The sequence below is a fragment of the Scyliorhinus canicula genome, chromosome 16, assembly GCF_902713615.1.
Source record: "Scyliorhinus canicula chromosome 16, sScyCan1.1, whole genome shotgun sequence".
NCBI classification, from domain to species: domain Eukaryota; kingdom Metazoa; phylum Chordata; class Chondrichthyes; order Carcharhiniformes; family Scyliorhinidae; genus Scyliorhinus; species Scyliorhinus canicula.
The window spans coordinates 82,922,299-82,945,416 of record NC_052161.1 but is presented as its reverse complement, the minus strand read 5'-3'; the positions used below and the strand labels follow the sequence as shown (position 1 = coordinate 82,945,416).

Genomic DNA, 23,118 nt, shown 5'->3' with positions numbered 1-23,118 from the left:
CAGATGTTGTGCAGAAGCCGTTAACATTCCTGCATCATGATTGAGATTGGAAACAGTCCTACTGGCTCAGAGAATGGCAGACCTCTTAGCTCAGAATGGCTTACATTTGCTAAAACCCCCACATTGCATTACACCAGGCCCACTACTCAACTCCCCCGACTCTGTCTGTCTCTCTCTCTCTGTTTGCCTGTCTCCCTGTTTGCCTCTCTCTCTGTCTGTTTGCCTGTCTCTCTCTCTCTGTCTGTCTCTCTCTCTGTCTGTCTGTCTCTCTCTATCTGTCTGTCTCTCTCCCTGTCTGTCTGTCTCTCTCTCTCTGTCTGTCTGTCCCTCTCCCTGTCTGACTCTCTCTCTCTCTCTCTGTCTCGGCCTATGTCTCGCTCTGTCTCTCTCTCTCGGTCTCTCTCTCAGTCTCTCTCTCTCGGTCTCCCTCCATTTCTCTCTCTCTCTGTCGGTCTCTCTATCTGTCTGTCTGTCGCTCTCTCTCTCTGTCTGTCTGTCTGTCTGTCCCTCTCCCTGTCTGACTCTCTCTCTCTCTCTGTCTCGGCCTATGTCTCTCTCTGTCTCTCTCTCACAGTCTCTCTCTCTCTCGGTCGCTCTCTCAGTCTCTCTCTCGGTCTCTCTCTCTCGGTCTCCCTCCATTTCTCTCTCTCTCTGTCTGTCTGTCCCTCTCCCTGTCTGACTCTCTCTCTCTCTCTGTCTCTCTCTCTCAGTCTCTCTCTCCATCTCTCTCTCAGTCTCTCTCTCTCGGTCTTCCTCCATTTATCTCTCTATCTGTCTCTCTCTCAGTCTCTCTCTCTCGGTCTTCCTCCATTTCCCTCTCTCTCTGTCGGTCTCTCTATCTGTCTCCCTTACTGTCTCTGACTGTCCCTGTCTCTCACTCTCTCTGTCCTCTCTCAATCTCTCGGCCTGCCTCTCTCTGCCTGCCTGTCTCGGCCTGCCTGTCTCGGTCTGTCTCTCTCGGCCTGCCTCTCTATCTCTCTCACTGTCTGTCTCTTTCTGCGTGTCTTGGCCTGCCTGTCTCGGTCTGTCTCTCTCGACCTGCCTCTCTTGGCCTGCCTGTCTCGGTCTGCCTGTCTCGGCCTGCCTCTCTATCTCTCTCACTGTCTGTCTCTTTCTGCCTGTCTCTCTCGGCCTGCCTCTCTATTTCTCTCACTGTCTGTCTCTCTCTGCCTGTCTCTCTCGGCCTGCCTGTCTCGGCCTGCCTCTCTATCTCTCTTACTGTCTGTCTCTTTCTGCCAGTCTCGGCGTGCCTCTCTTGGCCTGCCTGTTTCGGCCTGCCTCTCTCGGCCTGCCTGTCTCGGCCTGTCTCTCTCGGCCTGCCTGTCTCGGCCTGCCTGTCTCGGCCTGTCTCTCTCGGCCTGCCTGTCTCGGCCTGCCTGTCTCGGTCTGTCTCTCTTGGCCTGCCTGTCTCGGCCTGCCTGTCTCGGTCTGTCTCTCTCGGCCTGCCTGTCTCAGCCTGTCTCTCTCGGTCTGTCTCTCTCGGCCTGCCTCTCTCGGCCTGCCTCTCTATTTATCTCACTGTCTGTCTCTTTCTGCCTGTCTTGGCCTGCCAGTCTCGGCCTGCCTGTCTTGGTCTGCCTGTCTCGGCCTTCCTGTCTCGGCCTGCCTGTATAGGTCTGCCTGTCTCGGTCTGTCTCTCTCGGCCTGCCTCTCTATCTCTCTCACTGTCCGTCCCTCTCTGCCTGTCTCTCACGGCCTGCCTCTCACTGTCCATCTCTCACGGTCTGCCTGTCTCGGTCTGCCTGTCTCGGCCTGCCTGTCTCGGTCTGCCTGTCTTGGTCTGCCTGTCTCGGTCTGTCTCTCTCGGCCTGCCTCTCTATCTCTCTCACTGTCCGTCCCTCTCTGCCTGTCTCTCACGGCCTGCCTCTCACTGTCCATCTCTCACGGTCTGCCTGTCTCGGCCTGCCTGTCTCGGTCTGCCTGTCTTGGCCTGCCTGTCTTGGTCTGCCTGTCTCGGTCTGTCTCTCTCAGCCTGCCTCTCTATCTCTCTCACTGTCCGTCCCTCTCTGCCTGTCTTGGTCTGCCTGTCTCGGCTTGCCTGTCTCGGCCTGCCTGTCTCGGTCTGTCTCTCTCGGCCTGCCTCTCTCGGCCTGCCTCTCTATTTATCTCACTGTCTGTCTCTTTCTGCCTGTCTTGGCCTGCCAGTCTCGGCCTGCCTGTCTTGGTCTGCCTGTCTCGGCCTTCCTGTCTCGGCCTGCCTGTATAGGTCTGCCTGTCTCGGTCTGTCTCTCTCGGCCTGCCTCTCTATCTCTCTCACTGTCCGTCCCTCTCTGTCTGTCTCTCACGGCCTGCCTCTCACTGTCCATCTCTCACGGTCTGCCTGTCTCGGTCTGCCTGTCTCGGCCTGCCTGTCTCGGCCTGCCTGTCTCGGTCTGCCTGTCTTGGTCTGCCTGTCTCGGTCTGTCTCTCTCGGCCTGCCTCTCTATCTCTCTCACTGTCCGTCCCTCTCTGCCTGTCTCTCACGGCCTGCCTCTCACTGTCCATCTCTCACGGTCTGCCTGTCTCGGCCTGCCTGTCTCGGTCTGCCTGTCTCGGCCTGCCTGTCTTGGTCTGCCTGTCTCGGTCTGTCTCTCTCAGCCTGCCTCTCTATCTCTCTCACTGTCCGTCCCTCTCTGCCTGTCTTGGTCTGCCTGTCTCGGCTTGCCTGTCTCGGCCTGCCTGTCTCGGTCTGTCTCTCTCGGCATGCCTCTCTATCTCTCTCACTGTCCGTCCCTCTCTGCCTGTCTCTCTCTGTCTGCCTCTCGCTGTCCATCTCTCTCGGCCTGCCTGTCTTGGTCTGTCTCTCTCGGACTGCCTCTCACTGTCCATCACTCTCGGTCTGCCTGTCTCAGTCTGTCTCTCTCAGCCTGCCTCTCACTGTCCGTCTCTCTTGGTCTGCCTGTCTCGGCCTGCCTCTCTATCTCTCTCACTGTCTGTCTCTCTCTGCCTGTCTCTCTCACTGTCTGTCTCTTTCTGCCTCTCTCAGCCTGCCTGTCTCGGTCTGTCTCTCTATCTCTCTCACTGTCTGTCTCTTTCTGCCTGTCTCGGCCTGCCTGTCTCGGTCTGTCTCTCTCGGCCTGCCTGTCTCGGTCTGTCTCTCTATCTCTCTCACTGTCTGTCTCTTTCTGCCTGTCTCGGTCTGCCTGTCTCGGTCTGTCTCTCTCGGTCTGCCTGTCTCGGTCTGTCTCTCTCGGTCTGCCTGTCTCGGTCTGTCTCTCTCGGCCTGCCTGTCTCGGTCTGTCTCTCTCGGCCTGCCTGTCTCGGCCTGCCTGTCTCGGCCTGCCTCTCTCGGCCTGCCTGTCTCGGTCTGTCTCTCTATCTCTCTCACTGTCTGTCTCTTTCTGCCTGTCTCGGTCTGTCTGTCTATCTCGCTCACTGTCTGTCACTTTCTGCCTGTCTCGGTCTGTCTCTCTCGGCCTGCCTGTCTTGGCCTGCCTGTCTCGGCCTGCCTGTCTCGGTCTGTCTCTCTCGGCCTGCCTGTCTTGGCCTGCCTGTCTCGGCCTGCCTGTCTCGGTCTGTCTCTCTCGGCCTGCCTGTCTCGGTCTGTCTCTCTCGGCCTGCCTGTCTTGGCCTGCCTGTCTCGGTCTGTCTCTCTCGGCCTGCCTGTCTCGGTCTGTCTCTCTCGGCCTGCCTGTCTTGGCCTGCCTGTCTCGGCCTGCCTATCTCGGTCTGTCTCTCTCGGCCTGCCTGTCTCGGTCTGTCTCTCTCGGTCTGTCTCTCTCGGACTGCCTGTCTTGGTCTGCCTGTCTTGGTCTGCCTCTCTATCTCTCTCACTGTCCGTCCCTCTCTGCCTGTCTCTCACGGCCTGCCTCTTACTGTCCATCTCTCTCGGTCTGCCTGTCTCGGCCTGCCTCTCACTGTCCGTCTCTCTCGGTCTGTCTGTCTCGGCCTGCCTGTCTCGGCCTGCCTCTCTATCTCTCTCACTGTCTGTCTCTCTCTGCCTGTCTCTCTCACTGTCTGTCTCTTTCTGCCTCTCTCAGCCTGCCTGTCTCGGTCTATCTCTCTATCTCTCTCACTGTCTGTCTCTTTCTGCCTGTCTCGGTCTGCCTGTCTCGGTCTGTCTTTCTCGGCCTGCCTGTCTCGGTCTGTCTTTCTCGGCCTGCCTGTCTCGGTCTGTCTCTCTATCTCTCTCACTGTCTGTCTCTTTCTGCCTGTCTCGGTCTGCCTGTCTCGGCCTGCCTGTCTCGGTCTGTCTCTCTCGGCCTGCCTGTCTCGGTCTGTCTCTCTCGGCCTGCCTGTCTCGGTCTGTCTCTCTCGGCCTGCCTGAATCGGTCTGTCTCTCTCGGCCTGCCTGTCTCGGCCTGCCTGTCTCGGTCTGTCTCTCTCGGCCTGCCTGTCTCGGTCTGTCTCTCTCGGCCTGCCTGTCTCGGCCTGCCTGTCTCGCTCTGTCTCTCTCGGCCTGCCTGTCTCGGTCTGCCTGTCTCGGTCTGCCTGTCTTGGTCTGCCTGTCTCGGTCTGTCTCTCTCGGCCTGCCTCTCTATCTCTCTCACTGTCCGTCCCTCTCTGCCTGTCTCTCACGGCCTGCCTCTCACTGTCCATCTCTCACGGTCTGCCTGTCTCGGCCTGCCTGTCTCGGTCTGCCTGTCTCGGCCTGCCTGTCTTGGTCTGCCTGTCTCGGTCTGTCTCTCTCAGCCTGCCTCTCTATCTCTCTCACTGTCCGTCCCTCTCTGCCTGTCTTGGTCTGCCTGTCTCGGCTTGCCTGTCTCGGCCTGCCTGTCTCGGTCTGTCTCTCTCGGCATGCCTCTCTATCTCTCTCACTGTCCGTCCCTCTCTGCCTGTCTCTCTCGGACTGCCTCTCACTGTCCATCACTCTCGGTCTGCCTGTCTCAGTCTGTCTCTCTCAGCCTGCCTCTCACTGTCCGTCTCTCTTGGTCTGCCTGTCTCGGCCTGCCTCTCTATCTCTCTCACTGTCTGTCTCTCTCTGCCTGTCTCTCTCACTGTCTGTCTCTTTCTGCCTCTCTCAGCCTGCCTGTCTCGGTCTGTCTCTCTATCTCTCTCACTGTCTGTCTCTTTCTGCCTGTCTCGGCCTGCCTGTCTCGGTCTGTCTCTCTCGGCCTGCCTGTCTCGGTCTGTCTCTCTATCTCTCTCACTGTCTGTCTCTTTCTGCCTGTCTCGGTCTGCCTGTCTCGGTCTGTCTCTCTCGGTCTGCCTGTCTCGGTCTGTCTCTCTCGGTCTGCCTGTCTCGGTCTGTCTCTCTCGGCCTGCCTGTCTCGGTCTGTCTCTCTCGGCCTGCCTGTCTCGGCCTGCCTGTCTCGGCCTGCCTCTCTCGGCCTGCCTGTCTCGGTCTGTCTCTCTATCTCTCTCACTGTCTGTCTCTTTCTGCCTGTCTCGGTCTGTCTGTCTATCTCGCTCACTGTCTGTCACTTTCTGCCTGTCTCGGTCTGTCTCTCTCGGCCTGCCTGTCTTGGCCTGCCTGTCTCGGCCTGCCTGTCTCGGTCTGTCTCTCTCGGCCTGCCTGTCTTGGCCTGCCTGTCTCGGCCTGCCTGTCTCGGTCTGTCTCTCTCGGCCTGCCTGTCTCGGTCTGTCTCTATCGGTCTGTCTCTCTCGGACTGCCTGTCTTGGTCTGCCTGTCTTGGTCTGCCTCTCTATCTCTCTCACTGTCCGTCCCTCTCTGCCTGTCTCTCACGGCCTGCCTCTTACTGTCCATCTCTCTCGGTCTGCCTGTCTCGGCCTGCCTCTCACTGTCCGTCTCTCTCGGTCTGTCTGTCTCGGCCTGCCTGTCTCGGCCTGCCTCTCTATCTCTCTCACTGTCTGTCTCTCTCTGCCTGTCTCTCTCACTGTCTGTCTCTTTCTGCCTCTCTCAGCCTGCCTGTCTCGGTCTATCTCTCTATCTCTCTCACTGTCTGTCTCTTTCTGCCTGTCTCGGTCTGCCTGTCTAGGTCTGTCTTTCTCGGCCTGCCTGTCTCGGTCTGTCTTTCTCGGCCTGCCTGTCTCGGTCTGTCTCTCTATCTCTCTCACTGTCTGTCTCTTTCTGCCTGTCTCGGTCTGCCTGTCTCGGCCTGCCTGTCTCGGTCTGTCTCTCTCGGCCTGCCTGTCTCGGTCTGTCTCTCTCGGCCTGCCTGTCTCGGTCTGTCTCTCTCGGCCTGCCTGAATCGGTCTGTCTCTCTCGGCCTGCCTGTCTCGGCCTGCCTGTCTCGGTCTGTCTCTCTCGGCCTGCCTGTCTCGGTCTGTCTCTCTCGGCCTGCCTCTCCATCTCTCTCACTGTCCATCCCTCTCAGCCTGTCTGTCTCTGCCTGCCCCTCACTGTCCGTTTCTCTCGGTCTGCCTGTCTTGGCCTGCCTGTCTCGGCCTGCCTGTCTCGGTCTGTCTCTCTCGGCCTGCCTGTCTCGGTCTGTCTCTATCGGTCTGTCTCTCTCGGACTGCCTGTCTTGGTCTGCCTGTCTTGGTCTGCCTCTCTATCTCTCTCACTGTCCGTCCCTCTCTGCCTGTCTCTCACGGCCTGCCTCTTACTGTCCATCTCTCTCGGTCTGCCTGTCTCGGCCTGCCTCTCACTGTCCGTCTCTCTCGGTCTGTCTGTCTCGGCCTGCCTGACTCGGCCTGCCTGTCTCGGTCTGCCTGTCTCGGTCTGTCTCGCTCGGCCTGTCCCTCTCTGCCTGTCCCTCTCTGCCTGTCTCTCACTGTCCCTCTCTCTCGGTCTGCCTGTCTCGGTCTGCCTGTCTCGGTCTGTCTCTCTCGGCCTGCCTGAATCGGTCTGTCTCTCTCTGCCTGTCTCTCTCGCCTGCCTGTCTCGTCCTGCCTCTCTATCTCTCTCACTGCCCGTCTCTCTCTGCCTGTCTCTCTCGGCCTGCCTGTCTCGGCCTGCCTGTCTCGGTCTGTCTCTCTCGGCCTGCCTGTCTCGGTCTGTCTCTCTCGGCCTGCCTCTCTATCTCTCTCTCTGCATGACTCGGACTGCCTGTCTCGGTCTGTCTCTCTCGGCCTGCCTCGCTATCTCTCTCACTGTCCGTCCCTATCTGCCTGTCTCTCTCGGACTGCCTGTCTAGCCTGCCTGTCTCGGTCTGTCTCTCTCGGCCTGCCTCTCTATCTCTCTCACTGGCCGTCTCTCTCTGCCTGCCTCTCTCGGCCTGCCCCTCACTGTCCGTCTCTCTCGGTCTGCCTGTCTCTGTCTGTCTCTCTCGGCCTGCCTGTCTCGGTCTGTCTCTCTCGGCCTGCCTGTCTCGGTCTGTCTCTCTCGGCCTGCCTCTCCATCTCTCTCACTGTCCATCCCTCTCAGCCTGTCTGTCTCTGCCTGCCCCTCACTGTCCGTTTCTCTCGGTCTGCCTGTCTCGGTCTGTCTCTCTCGGCCTGCCTCTCTATCTCTCTCTCTGCATGACTCGGCCTGCCTGTCTCGGTCTGTCTCTCTCGGCCTGCCTCGCTATCTCTCTCACTGTCCGTCCCTATCTGCCTGTCTCTCTCGGACTGCCTGTCTAGCCTGCCTGTCTCGGTCTGTCTCTCTCGGCCTGCCTCTCTATCTCTCTCACTGGCCGTCTCTCTCTGCCTGCCTCTCTCGGCCTGCCCCTCACTGTCCGTCTCTCTCGGTCTGCCTGTCTCTGTCTGTCTCTCTCGGCCTGCCTGTCTCGGTCTGTCTCTCTCGGCCTGCCTGTCTCGGTCTGTCTCTCTCGGCCTGCCTCTCCATCTCTCTCACTGTCCATCCCTCTCAGCCTGTCTGTCTCTGCCTGCCCCTCACTGTCCGTTTCTCTCGGTCTGCCTGTCTCGGCATGTCTCTCTCGGCCTGTCTCTCTCTGTCTGCCTGTCTCGGCCTGCCTGACTCGGCCTGCCTGTCTCGGTCTGCCTGTCTCGGTCTGTCTCGCTCGGCCTGTCCCTCTCTGCCTGTCCCTCTCTGCCTGTCTCTCTCGGCCTGTCTCTCACTGTCCCTCTCTCTCGGTCTGCCTGTCTCGGTCTGCCTGTCTCGGTCTGTCTCTCTCGGCCTGCCTGAATCGGTCTGTCTCTCTCTGCCTGTCTCTCTCGCCTGCCTGTCTCGGCCTGCCTCTCTATCTCTCTCACTGCCCGTCTCTCTCTGCCTGTCTCTCTCGGCCTGCCTGTCTCGGCCTGCCTGTCTCGGTCTGTCTCTCTCGGCCTGCCTGTCTCGGTCTGTCTCTCTCGGCCTGCCTCTCTATCTCTCTCTCTGCATGACTCGGCCTGCCTGCCTCGGTCTGTCTCTCTCGGCCTGCCTCGCTATCTCTCTCACTGTCCGTCCCTATCTGCCTGTCTCTCTCGGACTGCCTGTCTAGCCTGCCTGTCTCGGTCTGTCTCTCTCGGCCTGCCTCTCTATCTCTCTCACTGGCCGTCTCTCTCTGCCTGCCTCTCTCGGCCTGCCCCTCACTGTCCGTCTCTCTCGGTCTGCCTGTCTCTGTCTGTCTCTCTCGGCCTGCCTGTCTCGGTCTGTCTCTCTCGGCCTGCCTGTCTCGGTCTGTCTCTCTCGGCCTGCCTCTCCATCTCTCTCACTGTCCATCCCTCTCAGCCTGTCTGTCTCTGCCTGCCCCTCACTGTCCGTTTCTCTCGGTCTGCCTGTCTCGGCATGTCTCTCTCGGCCTGTCTCTCTCTGTCTGCCTGTCTCGGCCTGCCTGACTCGGCCTGCCTGTCTCGGTCTGCCTGTCTCGGTCTGTCTCGCTCGGCCTGTCCCTCTCTGCCTGTCCCTCTCTGCCTGTCTCTCTCGGCCTGTCTCTCACTGTCCCTCTCTCTCGGTCTGCCTGTCTCGGTCTGCCTGTCTCGGTCTGTCTCTCTCGGCCTGCCTGAATCGGTCTGTCTCTCTCTGCCTGTCTCTCTCGCCTGCCTGTCTCGGCCTGCCTCTCTATCTCTCTCACTGCCCGTCTCTCTCTGCCTGTCTCTCTCGGCCTGCCTGTCTCGGCCTGCCTGTCTCGGTCTGTCTCTCTCGGCCTGCCTGTCTCGGTCTGTCTCTCTCGGCCTGCCTCTCTATCTCTCTCTCTGCATGACTCGGACTGCCTGTCTCGGTCTGTCTCTCTCGGCCTGCCTCGCTATCTCTCTCACTGTCCGTCCCTATCTGCCTGTCTCTCTCGGACTGCCTGTCTAGCCTGCCTGTCTCGGTCTGTCTCTCTCGGCCTGCCTCTCTATCTCTCTCACTGGCCGTCTCTCTCTGCCTGCCTCTCTCGGCCTGCCCCTCACTGTCCGTCTCTCTCGGTCTGCCTGTCTCTGTCTGTCTCTCTCGGCCTGCCTGTCTCGGTCTGTCTCTCTCGGCCTGCCTGTCTCGGTCTGTCTCTCTCGGCCTGCCTCTCCATCTCTCTCACTGTCCATCCCTCTCAGCCTGTCTGTCTCTGCCTGCCCCTCACTGTCCGTTTCTCTCGGTCTGCCTGTCTCGGCATGTCTCTCTCGGCCTGTCTCTCTCTGTCTGCCTGTCTCGGCCTGCCTGACTCGGCCTGCCTGTCTCGGTCTGCCTGTCTCGGTCTGTCTCGCTCGGCCTGTCCCTCTCTGCCTGTCCCTCTCTGCCTGTCTCTCTCGGCCTGTCTCTCACTGTCCCTCTCTCTCGGTCTGCCTGTCTCGGTCTGCCTGTCTCGGCCTGTCTCTCTCGGCCTGCCTCTCTATCTCTCTCACTGTCCGTCCCTCTCTGCCTGTCTCTCTCGGCCTGTCTCTCATGTCCCTCTCTCTCGGTCTGCCTGTCTCGGTCTGCCTGTCTCGGCCTGTCTCTCTCTGCCTGCCCCTCGCTGTCCGTCTCTCTCGGTCTGCCTGTCTCGGTCTGTATCTCTCAGCCTGCCTCTCTATCTCTCTCACTGACCGTCCCTCTCTGCCTGTCTTGGTCTGCCTGTCTCGGCTTGCCTGTCTCGGCCTGCCTGTCTCGGTCTGTCTCTCTCGGCCTGCCTCTCTATCTCTCTCACTGTCCGTCCCTCTCTGCCTGCCTCTCGCTGTCCATCTCTCTCGGCCTGCCTGTCTCGGTCTGTCTCTCTCGGAGAGCCTCTCACTGTCCATCTCTCTCGGTCTGCCTGTCTCGGTCTGTCTCTCTCAGCCTGCCTCTCACTGTACGTCTCTCTCGGTCTGCCTGTCTCGGCCTGCCTCTCTATCTCTCTCACTGTCTGTCTCTCTCTGCCTGTCTCTCTCACTGTCTGTCTCTTTCTGCCTCTCTCGGCCTGCCTGTCTCGGTCTGTCTCTCTATCTCTCCCACTGTCTGTCTCTTTCTGCCTGTCTCGGTCTGCCTGTCTCGGTCTGTCTCTCTCGGCCTGCCTGTCTCGGTCTGTCTCTCTATCTCGCTCACTGTCTGTCTCTTTCTGCCTGTCTCGGCCTGCCTATCTCGGTCTGTCTGTCTATCTCTCTCACTGTCTGTCTCTTTCTGCCTGTCTCGGTCTGCCTGTCTCGGCCTGCCTGTCTCGGTCTGTCTCTCTCGGCCTGCCTGTCTCGGTCTGTCTCTCTCGGCCTGCCTGTCTCGGCCTGCCTGTCTCGGTCTGTCTCTCTCGGCCTGCCTCTCTCGGCCTGCCTCTCTCGGTCTGTCTCTCTCGGTCTGTCTCTCTCGGTCTGCCTGTCTCGGGCTGCCTGTCTCGGCCTGCCTGTCTCGGCCTGCCTCTCTATCTCTCTCACTGTCTGTCTCTCTCTGCCCGTCTCTCTCACTGTCTGTCTCTCTCTGCCTGTCTCTCTCACTGTCTGTCTCTTTCTGCCTGTCTCTTTCTGCCTGTCTCGGCCTGCCTCGCTCGGCCTGCCTGTCTCGGTCTGTCTCTCTATCTCTTTCATTGTCTGTCTCTTTCTGCCTGTCTCGGTCTGTCTCTCTATCTCTCTCACTGTCTGTCTCTCTCGGTCTGCCTGTCTCGGTCTGTCTCTCTATCTCTCTACCTGTCTGTCTCGGTCTGCCTGTCGCGGTCTGTCTCTCTCGGCCTGCCTGTCTCGGTCTGTCTCTCTCGGCCTGCCTGTCTCGGTCTGTCTCTCTCGGCCTGCCTGTCTCGGTCTGTCTCTCTCGGCCTGCCTGTCTCGGTCTGTCTCTCTATCTCTCTCACTGTCTGTCTCTTTCTGCCTGTCTCGGCCTGCCTGTCTTGGTCTGCCTGTCTCGGTCTGTCTCTCTCGGCCTGCCTGTCTCGGTCTGTCTCTCTCGGCCTGCCTGAATCGGTCTGTCTCTCTCGGCCTGTCTCTCTCGGCCTGCCTGTCTCGGTCTGTCTCTCTATCTCTCTCACTGTCTGTCTCTTTCTGCCTGTCTCGGTCTGTCTGTCTCTTTCTGCCTGTCTCGGTCTGTCTCTCTCGGCCTGCCTGAATCGGTCTGTCTCTCTCGGCCTGCCTGTCTCGGTCTGTCTCTCTCGGCCTGCCTCTCACTGTCCATCTCTCTCGGTCTGTCTCTCTCGGCCTGCCTCTCTATCTCTTTCACTGTCTGTCTCTCTCTGCCTGTCTCTCTCGCCTGCCTGTCTCGGTCTGTCTCTCTCGGCCTGCCTGAATCGGTCTGTCTCTCTCGGCCTGCCTGTCTCGGTCTGTCTCTCTATCTCTCTCACTGTCTGTCTCTTTCTGCCTGTCTCGGTCTGTCTCTCTCGGCCTGCCTGAATCGGTCTGTCTCTCTCGGCCTGCCTGTCTCGGTCTGTCTCTCTCGGCCTGCCTCTCACTGTCCATCTCTCTCGGTCTGTCTCTCTCGGCCTGCCTCTCTATCTCTTTCACTGTCTGTCTCTCTCTGCCTGTCTCTCTCGCCTGCCTGTCTCGGTCTGTCTCTCTCGGCCTGCCTCTCTATCTCTCTCACTGCCCATCTCTCTCTGCCTGTCTGTCTCGGCCTGCCTGTCTCTCTCGGCCTGCCTGTCTCGGTCTGTCTCTCTCGGCCTGCCTCTCTATCTCTCTCGGCCTGCCTGTCTCGGTCTGCCTCTCTCGGCCTGCCTCTCTATCTCTCTCACTGGCCGTCTCTCACTGTCTGTCTCTCTCTGCCCGTCTCTCTCACTGCCCATCTCTCTCGGCCTGCCTGTCTCGGTCTGTCTCTCTCAGCCTGCCTGTCTCGGTCTGTCTCTCTCGGCCTGCCTCTCTATCTCTCTCACTGCCCATCTCTCTCTGCCTGTCTCTCTCGGCCTGCCTGTCTCTCTCGGCCTGCCTGTCTCGGCCTGCCTGTCTCTCTCGGCCTGCCTGTCTCGGTCTGTCTCTCTCGGCCTGCCTCTCTATCTCTCTCGGCCTGCCTGTCTCGGTCTGCCTCTCTCGGCCTGCCTCTCTATCTCTCTCACTGGCCGTCTCTCACTGTCTGTCTCTCTCTGCCCGTCTCTCTCACTGCCCATCTCTCTCGGCCTGCCTGTCTCGGTCTGTCTCTCTCAGCCTGCCTGTCTCGGCCTGCCTCTCTATCTCTCTCACTGTCCTTCCCTCTCAGCCTGTCTGTCTCTGCCTGCCCCTCACTGTCCGTCTCTCTCGGTCTGCCTGTCTCGGCCTGTCTCTCTTGGCCTGTCTCTCTCTGTCTGCCTGTCTCGGCCTGCCTGTCTCGGTCTGCCTGTCCCTCTCTGCCTGTCTCTCAGTGTCCATCTCTCTCGGTCTGCCTGTCTCGGCCTGTCTCTCTCTGCCTGCCCCTCACTGTCCGTCTCTCTCGGTCTGCCTCTCACTATCCATCTCTCTCGGCCTGCCTGTCTCGGTCTGTCTCTCTCGGCCTGCCTCTCTATCTCTCTCACTGTCTGTCTCTCTCTGCCCGTCTCTCTCACTGCCCATCTCTCTGGGTCTGCCTGTCTCGGTCTGTCTCTCGGCCTGCCTGTCTCGGTCTGTCTCTCTCAGCCTGCCTGTCTCGGTCTGTCTCTCTCGGCCTGCCTGTCTCGGTCTGTCTCTCTCAGCCTGCCTGTCTCGGTCTGCCTGTCTCGGTCTGTCTCTCGGCCTGCCTGTCTCGGTCTGTCTCTCTCAGCCTGCCTGTCTCGGTCTGTCTGTCTCGGCCTGCCCGTCTCTCTCACTGCCCATCTCTCTCGGCCTGCCTGTCTCGGCCTGCCTGTCTCGGTCTGTCTCTCTCAGCCTGCCTGTCTCGGTCTGTCTCTCTCAGCCTGCCTGTCTCGGTCTGCCTGTCTCGGCCTGCCTCTCTATCTCTCTCACTGTCTGTCTCTCTATCTCTTCCCGTTTCTCTGTCTCAATCTTTCTTTCCCCCTGTATCTCTCTGTCAATCTCCCTTTCTCTTGCTCCCTCTGGGCTGGTATTTCTGTTTCTGAGTCTATGTGCTGATGCCAATGGAGAATCTGTGGACTTTCACGCTAAAAAAAGCGGCTGCACATCTGCACCGCTTCTTCTCCAGGTGAGGGTTTAGTACCAGCGCCGCATGGAACACCCTCCAAACACACGGAAAACAGTGCAGGAATCGTCAGGTCCGTGATCGACAGTCGCAGGGCTGACTCTGCAGCCGCGCTTAAACAACACACACACAGATCGGTCCCGAAAAGATGGGACAGGTTGTGTGGGCACCCTGACAGCTATGAGTCGGCTGGGGCCGAGCGCCCACACAGCTATGAGTCGGCTGGGGCCGAGCGCCCACACAGCTATGGGTCGGCTAGGTGCCGGGGAGGGGGGGGGGGGGGCTATGTGATCCAGGGCACCAGTTTTAAAGGGGTTGTCAGCGGCATGCGCAGCTGCATGGCTGCCTTGCCAGCTGCAGTAATGCTGTTGCGTACCCATCCACCCCGACCCCACAGCCCACCTCTTGACCACCCCCCACTCCCCTCCCCAGTCCTGGCAGAGGCCCTCCCCGGCCAGGCACAGCTGTCAGTGAAGTTTAGCAATGCGCGACACTGTCCATGCGCCCTCTCTCTGACTCAGCAGCCATGAAAATGAAATGAAAATTGCTTGTCAGGAGTAGGCTTCAATGAAGTTACTGTGAAAAGCCCCTAGTCGCCACATTCCAGCACCTGTTCGGGGAGGCTGTTACGGGGATCAAACCATGCTGCTGGCCTGCCTTGGTCTGCTTTCAAAGCCAGCGATTTAGCCCTGTGAGCTAAACAGCCCCCATCACAGCAGGTTGACGATTTGTGAAGCATTGGGAATCGGCCCATTGGAGGTGGAGGTGGGCCCACTAATGATATGTAAATAGTGTTTAAACTATGCGCATTGACACTGTTCTTGAGGAGGCGGAGCATCGTGATTTGGCATCAAACCGGCGCCTGCCTCGATTCCGGTGGCGGGTGCGATTCTCCGCCCGCTTGCACACCCGCTTTCGGCGTTGGCTAACGGAGAATCCTGCTCTGCCTCTCACTCTCTCTCTCTATCTACCTGTGTGTCTCTCTCTGTCTGTCTCTCTCTTTGCCTGTGTGTCTCTCTCCCTATTTCCCACTCTGTTAATCTCACCCCCTCTCAAGTCTCTCGCTCGCTCTATCTGTCTCTCTCCCTGCCTCTCTCTTTCCCTCTGTCTGCCTCTCTCTCTGTGCCAATCCCCCTTTCTTTCACTCTGTCTCTTGCTCTCGGTGTCACCCCCACCCCTCCCTCCTTACCCTCCACCCTCTCCTCCTCCCTCTCCACCCTCCTCCTCCCTCTCCCTGGCTCCTCACCCTGTAATAAATCAGTTGGAGATAGTTATAAGGAGTTCTCCTCTGGAAGTCTGCCTGCACTGTTTCAGTCACCATGTGGCGGGATTGTTGACCCAGACTGGCTGTCACACAGTGCTGGAGGCAGGCGGCTCGGTGCAGGAGGCTCTGGAAGAATTGTAGAGAGTCCAGGGGGTCCCAGGAGTTGCCCCCTGGATCCTGCTGGACACACAGCCGCTGGCAGCGGGTCCGTAGGCGGCGAAGGGCCGAATGGCTGAGGAGAGCTCTCTCCAGCAGGGAGACTGCCTTCGCCCAGTGATACTGGTGGTATTCCCGCAGCCCCCCGGCGTACAGCAAGTCGTAGGGCTGCTGGAGGAGAGGGTCCGATCCCAGGGTCTGCCCCCCATAGTCGAGCAGCCCCGCAGAGCTTAGCTGCCTCCCGCAGCCGAACAGCAGCAACAGCAGCAGCGGCAGAAACTCCATTCCCGAGCCCGATGCAGCTGGCTGGACACGTCCCACAGAACAGAGAGGAAGGGGAAGGGCTGGGGGAAGGAAATGGGAGGAAGAGAGGGGGACTGAATAGAGAGAGGGCGACAGAGAGAGAGGGAGAGACAGACAGAGAGAGAGGGAGAGACAGATAGGGAGAGAGAGAGTGACAGAGAAAGAGTGGGAGGGACAGAGATAGAGGGTGAGACAGAGAGAGAGAGAGGGATGGACAGAGATAGAGGGTGAGACAGAGAGAGAGAGACACACACAGAGAGATGGCTGGACAGAGATAGAGAGAGAGACAGAATGAGAGAGACAGAGAGAGAGAGATACACAGAGAGATGGCTGGACAGAGATACAGGTGAGACAGAGAGAGAGGGATGGACAGAGATAGAGGGTGAGACAGAGAGAGAGGGATGGACAGAGACAGAGAGTGAGACAAAGAGAGAGAGAGAGACACACACACAGAGAGATGGCTGGACAGAGATACAGGGAGAGACAGAGAGGGGTGGACAGAGATAGAGGGTGAGACAGAGAGAGATACACAGAGAGATGGCTGGACAGACATACAAGGAGAGACAGAGAGGGGTGGACAGAGATAGAGGGTGAGACAGAGAGAGATACACAGAGAGATGGCTGGACAGACATACAAGGAGAGACAGAGAGAGAGGGATGGACAGAGATAGGGGGTGAGACAGAGAGAGAGAGAGAGACACACACAGATAGATGGCTGGACAGAGATACAGGGAGAGACAGAGAGAGAGGGATGGACAGAGATAAAGGGAGAGAGAGAGAGAGAGACACACACAGAGAGATGGCTGGACAGAGATAGAGGGAGAGACAGAGAGAGAGGGATGGACAGAGATAGAGGGTGAGACAGAGAGAGAGACACACACAGAGAGATGGCTGGACAGAGATACAGGGAGAGACAGAGAGGGGTGGACAGAGATAGAGGGTGAGACAGAGAGAGATACACAGAGAGATGGCTGGACAGAGATACAGGGAGAGACAGAGAGAGAGGGATGGACAGAGATAGAGGGTGAGACAGAGAGAGAGAGAGAGACACACAGAGAGATGGCTGGACAGAGATACAGGGAGAGACAGAGAGGGGTGGACAGAGATAGAGGGTGAGACAGAGAGAGATGGCTGGACAGACATACAAGGAGAGACAGAGAGAGAGGGATGGACAGAGATAGAGGCTGAGACAGAGAGAGAGACACACACGGAGAGATGGCTGGACAGAAATACAGGGAGAGACAGAGAGGGGTGGACAGAGGTAGAGGGAGAGATAGAGAGAGGGAGACACACACAGAGAGATGGCTGGACAGAGATACAGGGAGAGACAGAGAGGAATGGACAGAGATAGAGGGAGAGACAGAGAGGAATGGACAGAGATAGAGGGAGAGACAGAGAGAGAGAGAGACACACAGAGAGATGGCTGGACAGAGATACAGGGAGAGACAGAGTGAGAGAGACAGAGAGAGAGAGATACACAGAGAGATGGCTGGACAGAGATACAGGGAGAGACAGAGAGGAATGGACAGAGATAGAGGGAGAGACAGAGAGAGAGAGAGACACACAGAGAGATGGCTGGACAGAGATACAGGGAGAGACAGTGAGAGAGACGACTGGACAGAGATACAGGGAGAGACAGAGAGAGAGGGATGGACAGAGATAGAGAGAGAGAGAGAGAGAGAGAGGGATGGACTGACAGAAATAGAGGGTGAGACAGAGAGAGAGAGAGAGACACAGAGAGAGATGGCTGGACAGAGATACAAGGAGAGACAGAGAGGGGTGGACAGAGATAGAGGGAGAGACACACACAGAGATGGCTGGACAGAGATACAAGGAGAGACAGAGAGAGGGGGATGGACAGAGATAAAGGGAGAGAGAGAGATTCTCCGTTTTGTTGGCAACCTGGGGGTTTTCGACTGGATGGGGCTGTCCCACAATGGGAAACCCCATTGACCAGCCAGCGTAACGGAGCATCCAGTCCGTGGGGTGAAACAGAAATGTGGCGCAGCGGGACGGAGAATCCAGCCCATTGTGTTTGGGTCTGTTGCACGTTTTACTTGAGTGTATTACGCGTTTATTGGAGTGTATTAACACGCCTCCGTTTAAAGGCCGTGTGCTTAACACTGCTACAGCTCTGTGTGTGTAATTTCAGCTCGGAGTCGCCAGGTGCCGTATATAGACACCTCACAAGTGTCTCAAGGTCAGGTTCAAAGTAATAAAACTATACACCGATTAGTAAGTTCCAACGATCAATATTTATTATACAAATATAATAAATACGCATGCACACGCTAAAAACTAATACCTATTTCTACTATTAAACGACTAAATACTTATCTAAGTGGGAACCAGCAAGGTCAGGGGACAAGGCCTTTGTTCCTTTCTAGGCTGCACCTTCTGTTCGTTACTAGTCGAATACTGTATAAGTAAGGCCGGGTTCACGTAGCGAGCGTCGTTTTGGGACTTACTGAACGATGGCTGGTGCTCAACGGCTGGTGATGGAAAACAGGATCAACGGCTGGAGTCGGAGTCAGGATACAACAGCAGATCTGGGTCGAAGTCAAAGCGGAGCCGGAGCAAAACAGACAGAACCATGTGCGGGGTCTATCTTTATAGGGCCCCCAATGTCCGTGCCTTTTCGGGGCGGTCTTTACCTGCCATGTATCGATTGGATCATTTCCCAATCGATGTCTCACAAATCCCCCAATCTGAGGGTCTCTTCTCGATGGGTGGGGCGGTCTCTAGGGTCTTTTATGATGGATACTTCTGGTGCCGTTTCGTCTGGGCGTCCACTCAAAGTATCCATTCAAAACCAAATGTTGCTATTGTGTGTGCCCAGATCTGGATTGCCTCATTACTATGCAAAGCGTTTTGCTATTTACACCTTTGGTTGAGATCTTCCACCTGGCCATAAACTAGTTTTGCTACGTGCAGAATGCTAATTAGCTTTTGCAGACTGCTTGTCCTGGCTAAACTGTTTTCTCCATTTTGTTAGCCCAGTGTCCGTCTTAGGTGGCTACATTCCCTCCTTGTGATCCTCACAATTAAAAATATTGTGAAGGATCACCTATGCACGTTGCTTTGAGTGCTTCTGGGTGCCTTCTTGGTGTTCCCTGACCTCGGCAAGTTCCTGGGCGTCTATTCTGTCCTTGACTATGGGAAGAAAATTTTTTACCTGACATCTCTACTTGGCGCTATGTCAAAGGGGACATGCATTACCAAAACCGGGAACCTCTACCTGTCACAACTATCCTTATCTTACCTTAAACATTTTATTACAGACTAAACCTTATTCATTCATACCACATTACATAACATTTCCTGACTCGGCAGTCGAGTCCAGGACAATATAATACATGGGTATTTTTTTATTCACATAGTGCTTTATTCATTGAGGGGCTGGGGGGATTGGTGGAAACCGAAGATAGGAGATTGAACTCCATAGACGGTTGAGGGGCAGGAACGGGAGGCTCTCCTTTTCCATTTCCTCAACCTGAGGGTCTGTACGATTATGCAGAGGATTGCAATCACTAGCAGTGATTCAATCACATATGACATGGAGTACCATGTCATAAATTTTGTGCACCAGGTCTGAACTTCACTGATCAGAGCTGAGCACGGGGGAGTTGGTGTGAGGGAAACATTGACGGCGGGGGTTGTGGGGGAAACGTGCCTTGCTTCCACACAAACAAATATAACATTTAACAGTAATAGGTAGGCTTCCATCATGGTCTTCTCTTCGTTCTCTTTCTCTTCCTCCTGTATGGCCGATCCTTGCTGTGAACCCTCTTTCGTCCTTTGAAAGCTATGGGATCAAGCACAGTATCTGTCAATACACAGTTTAATATCCGTACTTGTTAGTGTATCTGTCTTCTAATTCCAATTGACCCATTAAAATGACTGGCCAAGTCACACCCTGTGACTCCCCTCATTTTTTTTTTCAAAAGCGAATTTAATGAACAGAATACACCTAACAACTTTCCTCCTGCGAGCCGTCTCGCAGGCTTTGCTAATTTACCATCCGAATGTTCCTGGATGTAAATAGCATGTGGGATGGCGGCCTAAGGGCTGCCTAACGAAAAATGAAAACAAATTTGAAAGAAAAGGTTGAATGGGTTGCGTATGGGCCGCTACGGGTACGATTTGAATGGGATCCCCGGGTAAGGCGTGCTGTGCCATACCCGAGCTTGGCTGACCAAAGTGGGTTCTCAGACAGGACGGGTCCTCAGTGCCGTTTGTCCACTGCCTGAGTAACCTGGATTAAACGGGCAAGAATGTGTTTACCGTGGATTTGCAGCCTCTATTCGCCGAATAGAGGGGCACCTAAAAACAAGGGAGGAGCCAAGATGCTCCTTTTGAAAATTGAGCTGGGCTTCAGACATTTCAGACGATAAGGTGAGCTGGTCACCATAGAAAGTTCTCAGAGGTATCTGCGGACAAGCTAAAGTGCGTGCGAGGTGGTCACAATCTTTTCAGCTGAAAAGAAGGTGTCCAGCCTCCAACTGAACCAATAACATTCAATACAAACAAACATAAACTGACAAACAAAACATACGTGCAGGTTCCATCAGTGGTGGCGTGGGGCTGTGAAAAGCTGTTTAAATTTAAACACTGAACATTTAACAAACACATACAAACAAACATGCAACGAATATCGTACAGGTTCCATCAGAACAAAGGATACTGTAAATTACATTTGGCTGGGGGTGTAACTAGCATATGGAGTCAGTGCAGTGTGACCGAAGAAGAGGGGAAGGAGAGAAACAAAAAGGAACTGGCATTGCTGAGGTATCCCTGCCATGAGAAGTGGTGGGTAAGCGCTCATAGTTTGCATGGGCAGCTGGGACCTTGTAGCTGCTGTGGGTGGTGTTCTCTTTCATATCTGGGGGCGGGTCTAGCTGGTGCTGGGTGTCTCCTGCAGTCTCGGGAGAAGTGTCCTGGCTGCCTACAGTTGTAACATGACCCCTGAGGCACATAAGGCGGAGCAGGCACTCTGGTGCATTGTTCCCTTGTGTACTGTTCCCTGAGAGGGGGGTCTGGGCTGTTGGTTTCATTGCTGCTTCGGGGGGCATTGGTGGGCTGATTCTGTTGCTGTTTCGGGGGGGCTTGACATTCTCGAGCGTAATGTCCTAACTGTCCACAGTTAAAACATTCCTTTGACTTGATCTGCTGTGGGCTGTTCCTTCCCTCATTTACACATGTGGGGTTTTGATGTGTTTTAACTGGATTCATGTCTGCATCTGCCTGCTCTCGTGAGCACACGTAAGAAGTCTTACAACACCAGGTTAAAGTCCAACAGGTGTTTGTTTCAAACACAGCTTTCGGAGCACGCTCCTTCTTCAGGTGAATGGAAAGGCTTGTTCCGGAAATGTTTATATAGACAACAGTCAGAGATGCCCCGGAATGCGAGCACCTGCAGGCAATCAAATCATCCTTCAGGCCTTCAGGAGACGCGACAACGCAAAATTTGCTGAGCAAAACTTATAGCTAAGTTCCGCACTCATGAATGCGGACTCAAACCGGGATCTGGGATTCATGTCGCATACTTCGGCCCCCGCAACAAGCCTGGACTTGCAGAGGCCTACCGACTGAACTGGCTTTGGGACAATTCACACCTCTTTAAAACCTGGAGTTACCTCTCTCTCTGCATCTTGATGATTTGATTGCCTGCAAGGTGCTCGCATTCCGGGGCATCTCTGACTGTGTCTATATAAACATTTCTGGAACAAGCCTTTCCATTCACCTGAAGAAGTTTATAAATGCTATTTTATTGTGGACGGATTGCTGCCAAATGCGGGACAATCTTTTCAAGACCCATTTTTCATTATGGGCCTCTTCTGAGGGGTCATAATTGCTGCAAGCACTCTGTCCTGCATCTGTGGCATGGGAAATTATGGTGCGCGTCCATTTAACCATGTTTTCACGGTTCAAATGGGCTCTATTTAAATCGCCGAAAACTGCGTTAAAATGGATCCACAGCCTTCCTGCAAATGTTGTGGGGTGCTCGGTTTTCTTTTGTCGGCACTTGTTAAGTCCTTCGACTGGGCCACCTCGGTTATACCCTATGGCATCTAAAATGGAGGTGTACATTTCCTCTAGGGTGCCTCCGCCAACGTTCTGTGGGTCGGGGAGGGCTGCTACTACCGATTGGTCTAAACTCAGAACTGTGAGCTTAACCTGCTCTCTCTCGTCCAGGCCGTACATGGTTGCCTGTTGCTTTACTTTTGCGAAAAATTGGTGGGGGTCTGCGGTGGGGAGAAACGGAGTGATCTTTTCACATGCGTCCCTGAGTTGGGTTACAGTTAAGGGGGTGGTGTAGGTGATATCGGGTGCGCCTTCTGTGGTCGCCTTTCTTTGGGTGGTGACTGGATTCATTGGTGCGGTAACTATCTGATCTGTGGGGGGTTGGGGTGCTTGTCTTTTCTGCTGCGCTGCTGGCGCACATGTTCCCTGAACATAACGCTGCGCTGTCTCGCTTAATTCTTTCCAGTCTGGGGCATTCTCCTCATCTAACTGCGTTCCAAAGGTGCTTTGGAACCCATTTTGCACTGAAAGCAGCGATTGCAGCTCCGCAATCTGCTTCCTGCATTTTGCATGGTCTATTGTACTCTGTCTTTGTTCTGTGGTGGCAGCATGGAGTGCTCTTAAAGCTGCTTTAAGGTCAGAGCATTGCCTCTGCAAAGCCTCTACCTGCTTCTCTGATTCTTCTCTTATCAGGACGGCACGTTGCACGTCCTGATAGGCCTTTTCGTACTGGGTCTGGGAACTGCTGAGATGGGCGAGACAAGACTGATGTGCCCTCTTGGCATCATCCACCTCTCTACCTTTCTCTGCCAACTTCCCTCTAAGATCCATATTTTCCTTCTCGATGTCCCTGACATCCACTTTACTCATTCGATTTCTCTCCTCTAATTCTGCCCGGAGCATCTGAACGACCTCCTCTGTGCCTCGCAATTGTGCCAAACAGGACACGATTGCCATCGGCTTGCGTGCTTTACTAAGGGTTTTCTTATGAATTTGAGAGAGGTTCTCCCACCAAGTATGTCCTATACTTCCGGGACCTGTCTCCTCATTCAAACAAAACTCTTTCTAAAGGGGCCATCCCTTTCCTTGCAGATATTTGCGGAGTTCCAGCTCCCACACGGGACACTGACCTACTCGGCTACTGCTGGTCGCTGCGACCACAAACCGTTCTGGGTTCATGAGGCGTTCCATTGCCTGCATGGCCATTTTCTCTGACTCACTTAAATTTGGAACAGGGGGGTGTTGAGGTTATGTCTCACGAAACGGGTAAGGCTTACGCTATGTTCCGTTCACAAAACTGCCGAAAGTTTGTCGCAACAAAAATGCTTTCAGGTTTTCCTTACAACCCTGTTAGTACGCATGCACTAAACACACTTCCGAATTACGTTTATTCGTTTGAACACGTTGAATACTTGTGATTTCTTTCCGTTTTCTTTACCAGATTTCTAATTCAAATTTCAGGGTCCTCGACGGAGTGGGGGTGCCACTTGTAACCGCGTCCCGTCAGGATGTCGCCACTAAATGTTGCACGTTTTACTTGAGTGTATTACGCGTTTATTGGAGTGTATTAACACGCCTCCGTTTATAGGCCGTGTGCTTAACACTGCTACAGCTCTGTGTGTGTAATTTCAGCTCGGAGTCGCCAGGTGCCGTATATAGACACCTCACAAGTATCTCAAGGTCAGGTTCAAAGTAATAAAACTATACACCGATTAGTAAGTTCCAACGATCAATATTTATTATACAAATATAATAAATACGCATGCACACGCTAAAGACTAATACCTATTTCTACTATTAAACGACTAAATACTTATCTAAGTGGGAACCAGCAAGGTCAGGGGACAAGGCCTTTGTTCCTTTCTGGGCTGCACCTTCTGTTCGTTACTAGTCGAATACTGTATAAGTAAGGCCGGGTTCACGTAGCAAGCGTCGTTTTGGGACTTACTGAACGATGGCTGGTGCTCAACGGCTGGTGATGGAAGACAGGATCAACGGCTGGAGTCGGAGTCAGGATACAACAGCAGATCTGGGTCGAAGTCAAAGCGGAGCCGGAGCAAAACAGACAGGACCATGTGCGGGGTCTATCTTTATAGGGCCCCCAATGTCCGTGCCTTTTCGGGGCGGTCTTTACCTGCCATGTATCGATTGGATCATTTCCCAATCGATGTCTTACAAATCCCCCAATCTGAGGGTCTCTTCTCGATGGGTGGGGCGGTCTCTAGGGTCTTTTGTGATGGATACTTCTGGTGCCGTTTCGTCT

At 55.6% G+C, this 23,118-nt stretch overlaps 1 protein-coding gene across 2 annotated transcripts in view; it reads right to left on the bottom strand.

The window, feature by feature from the left end:
- LOC119950811 (prolyl 3-hydroxylase 1-like) overlaps positions 1–14,865 on the bottom strand; it is a 56,157-nt gene extending 41,292 nt beyond the window's left edge. For both annotated transcript variants that reach the window (XM_038773627.1, XM_038773626.1), the window contains exon 1: positions 14,355–14,865. In XM_038773627.1, the coding sequence (XP_038629555.1) occupies positions 14,355–14,813 (459 nt within the window). In that variant the 5' untranslated portion in view covers positions 14,814–14,865. The remainder of the gene's footprint in view (positions 1–14,354) is intronic.
- Positions 14,866–23,118: the final 8,253 nt, after the last annotated feature.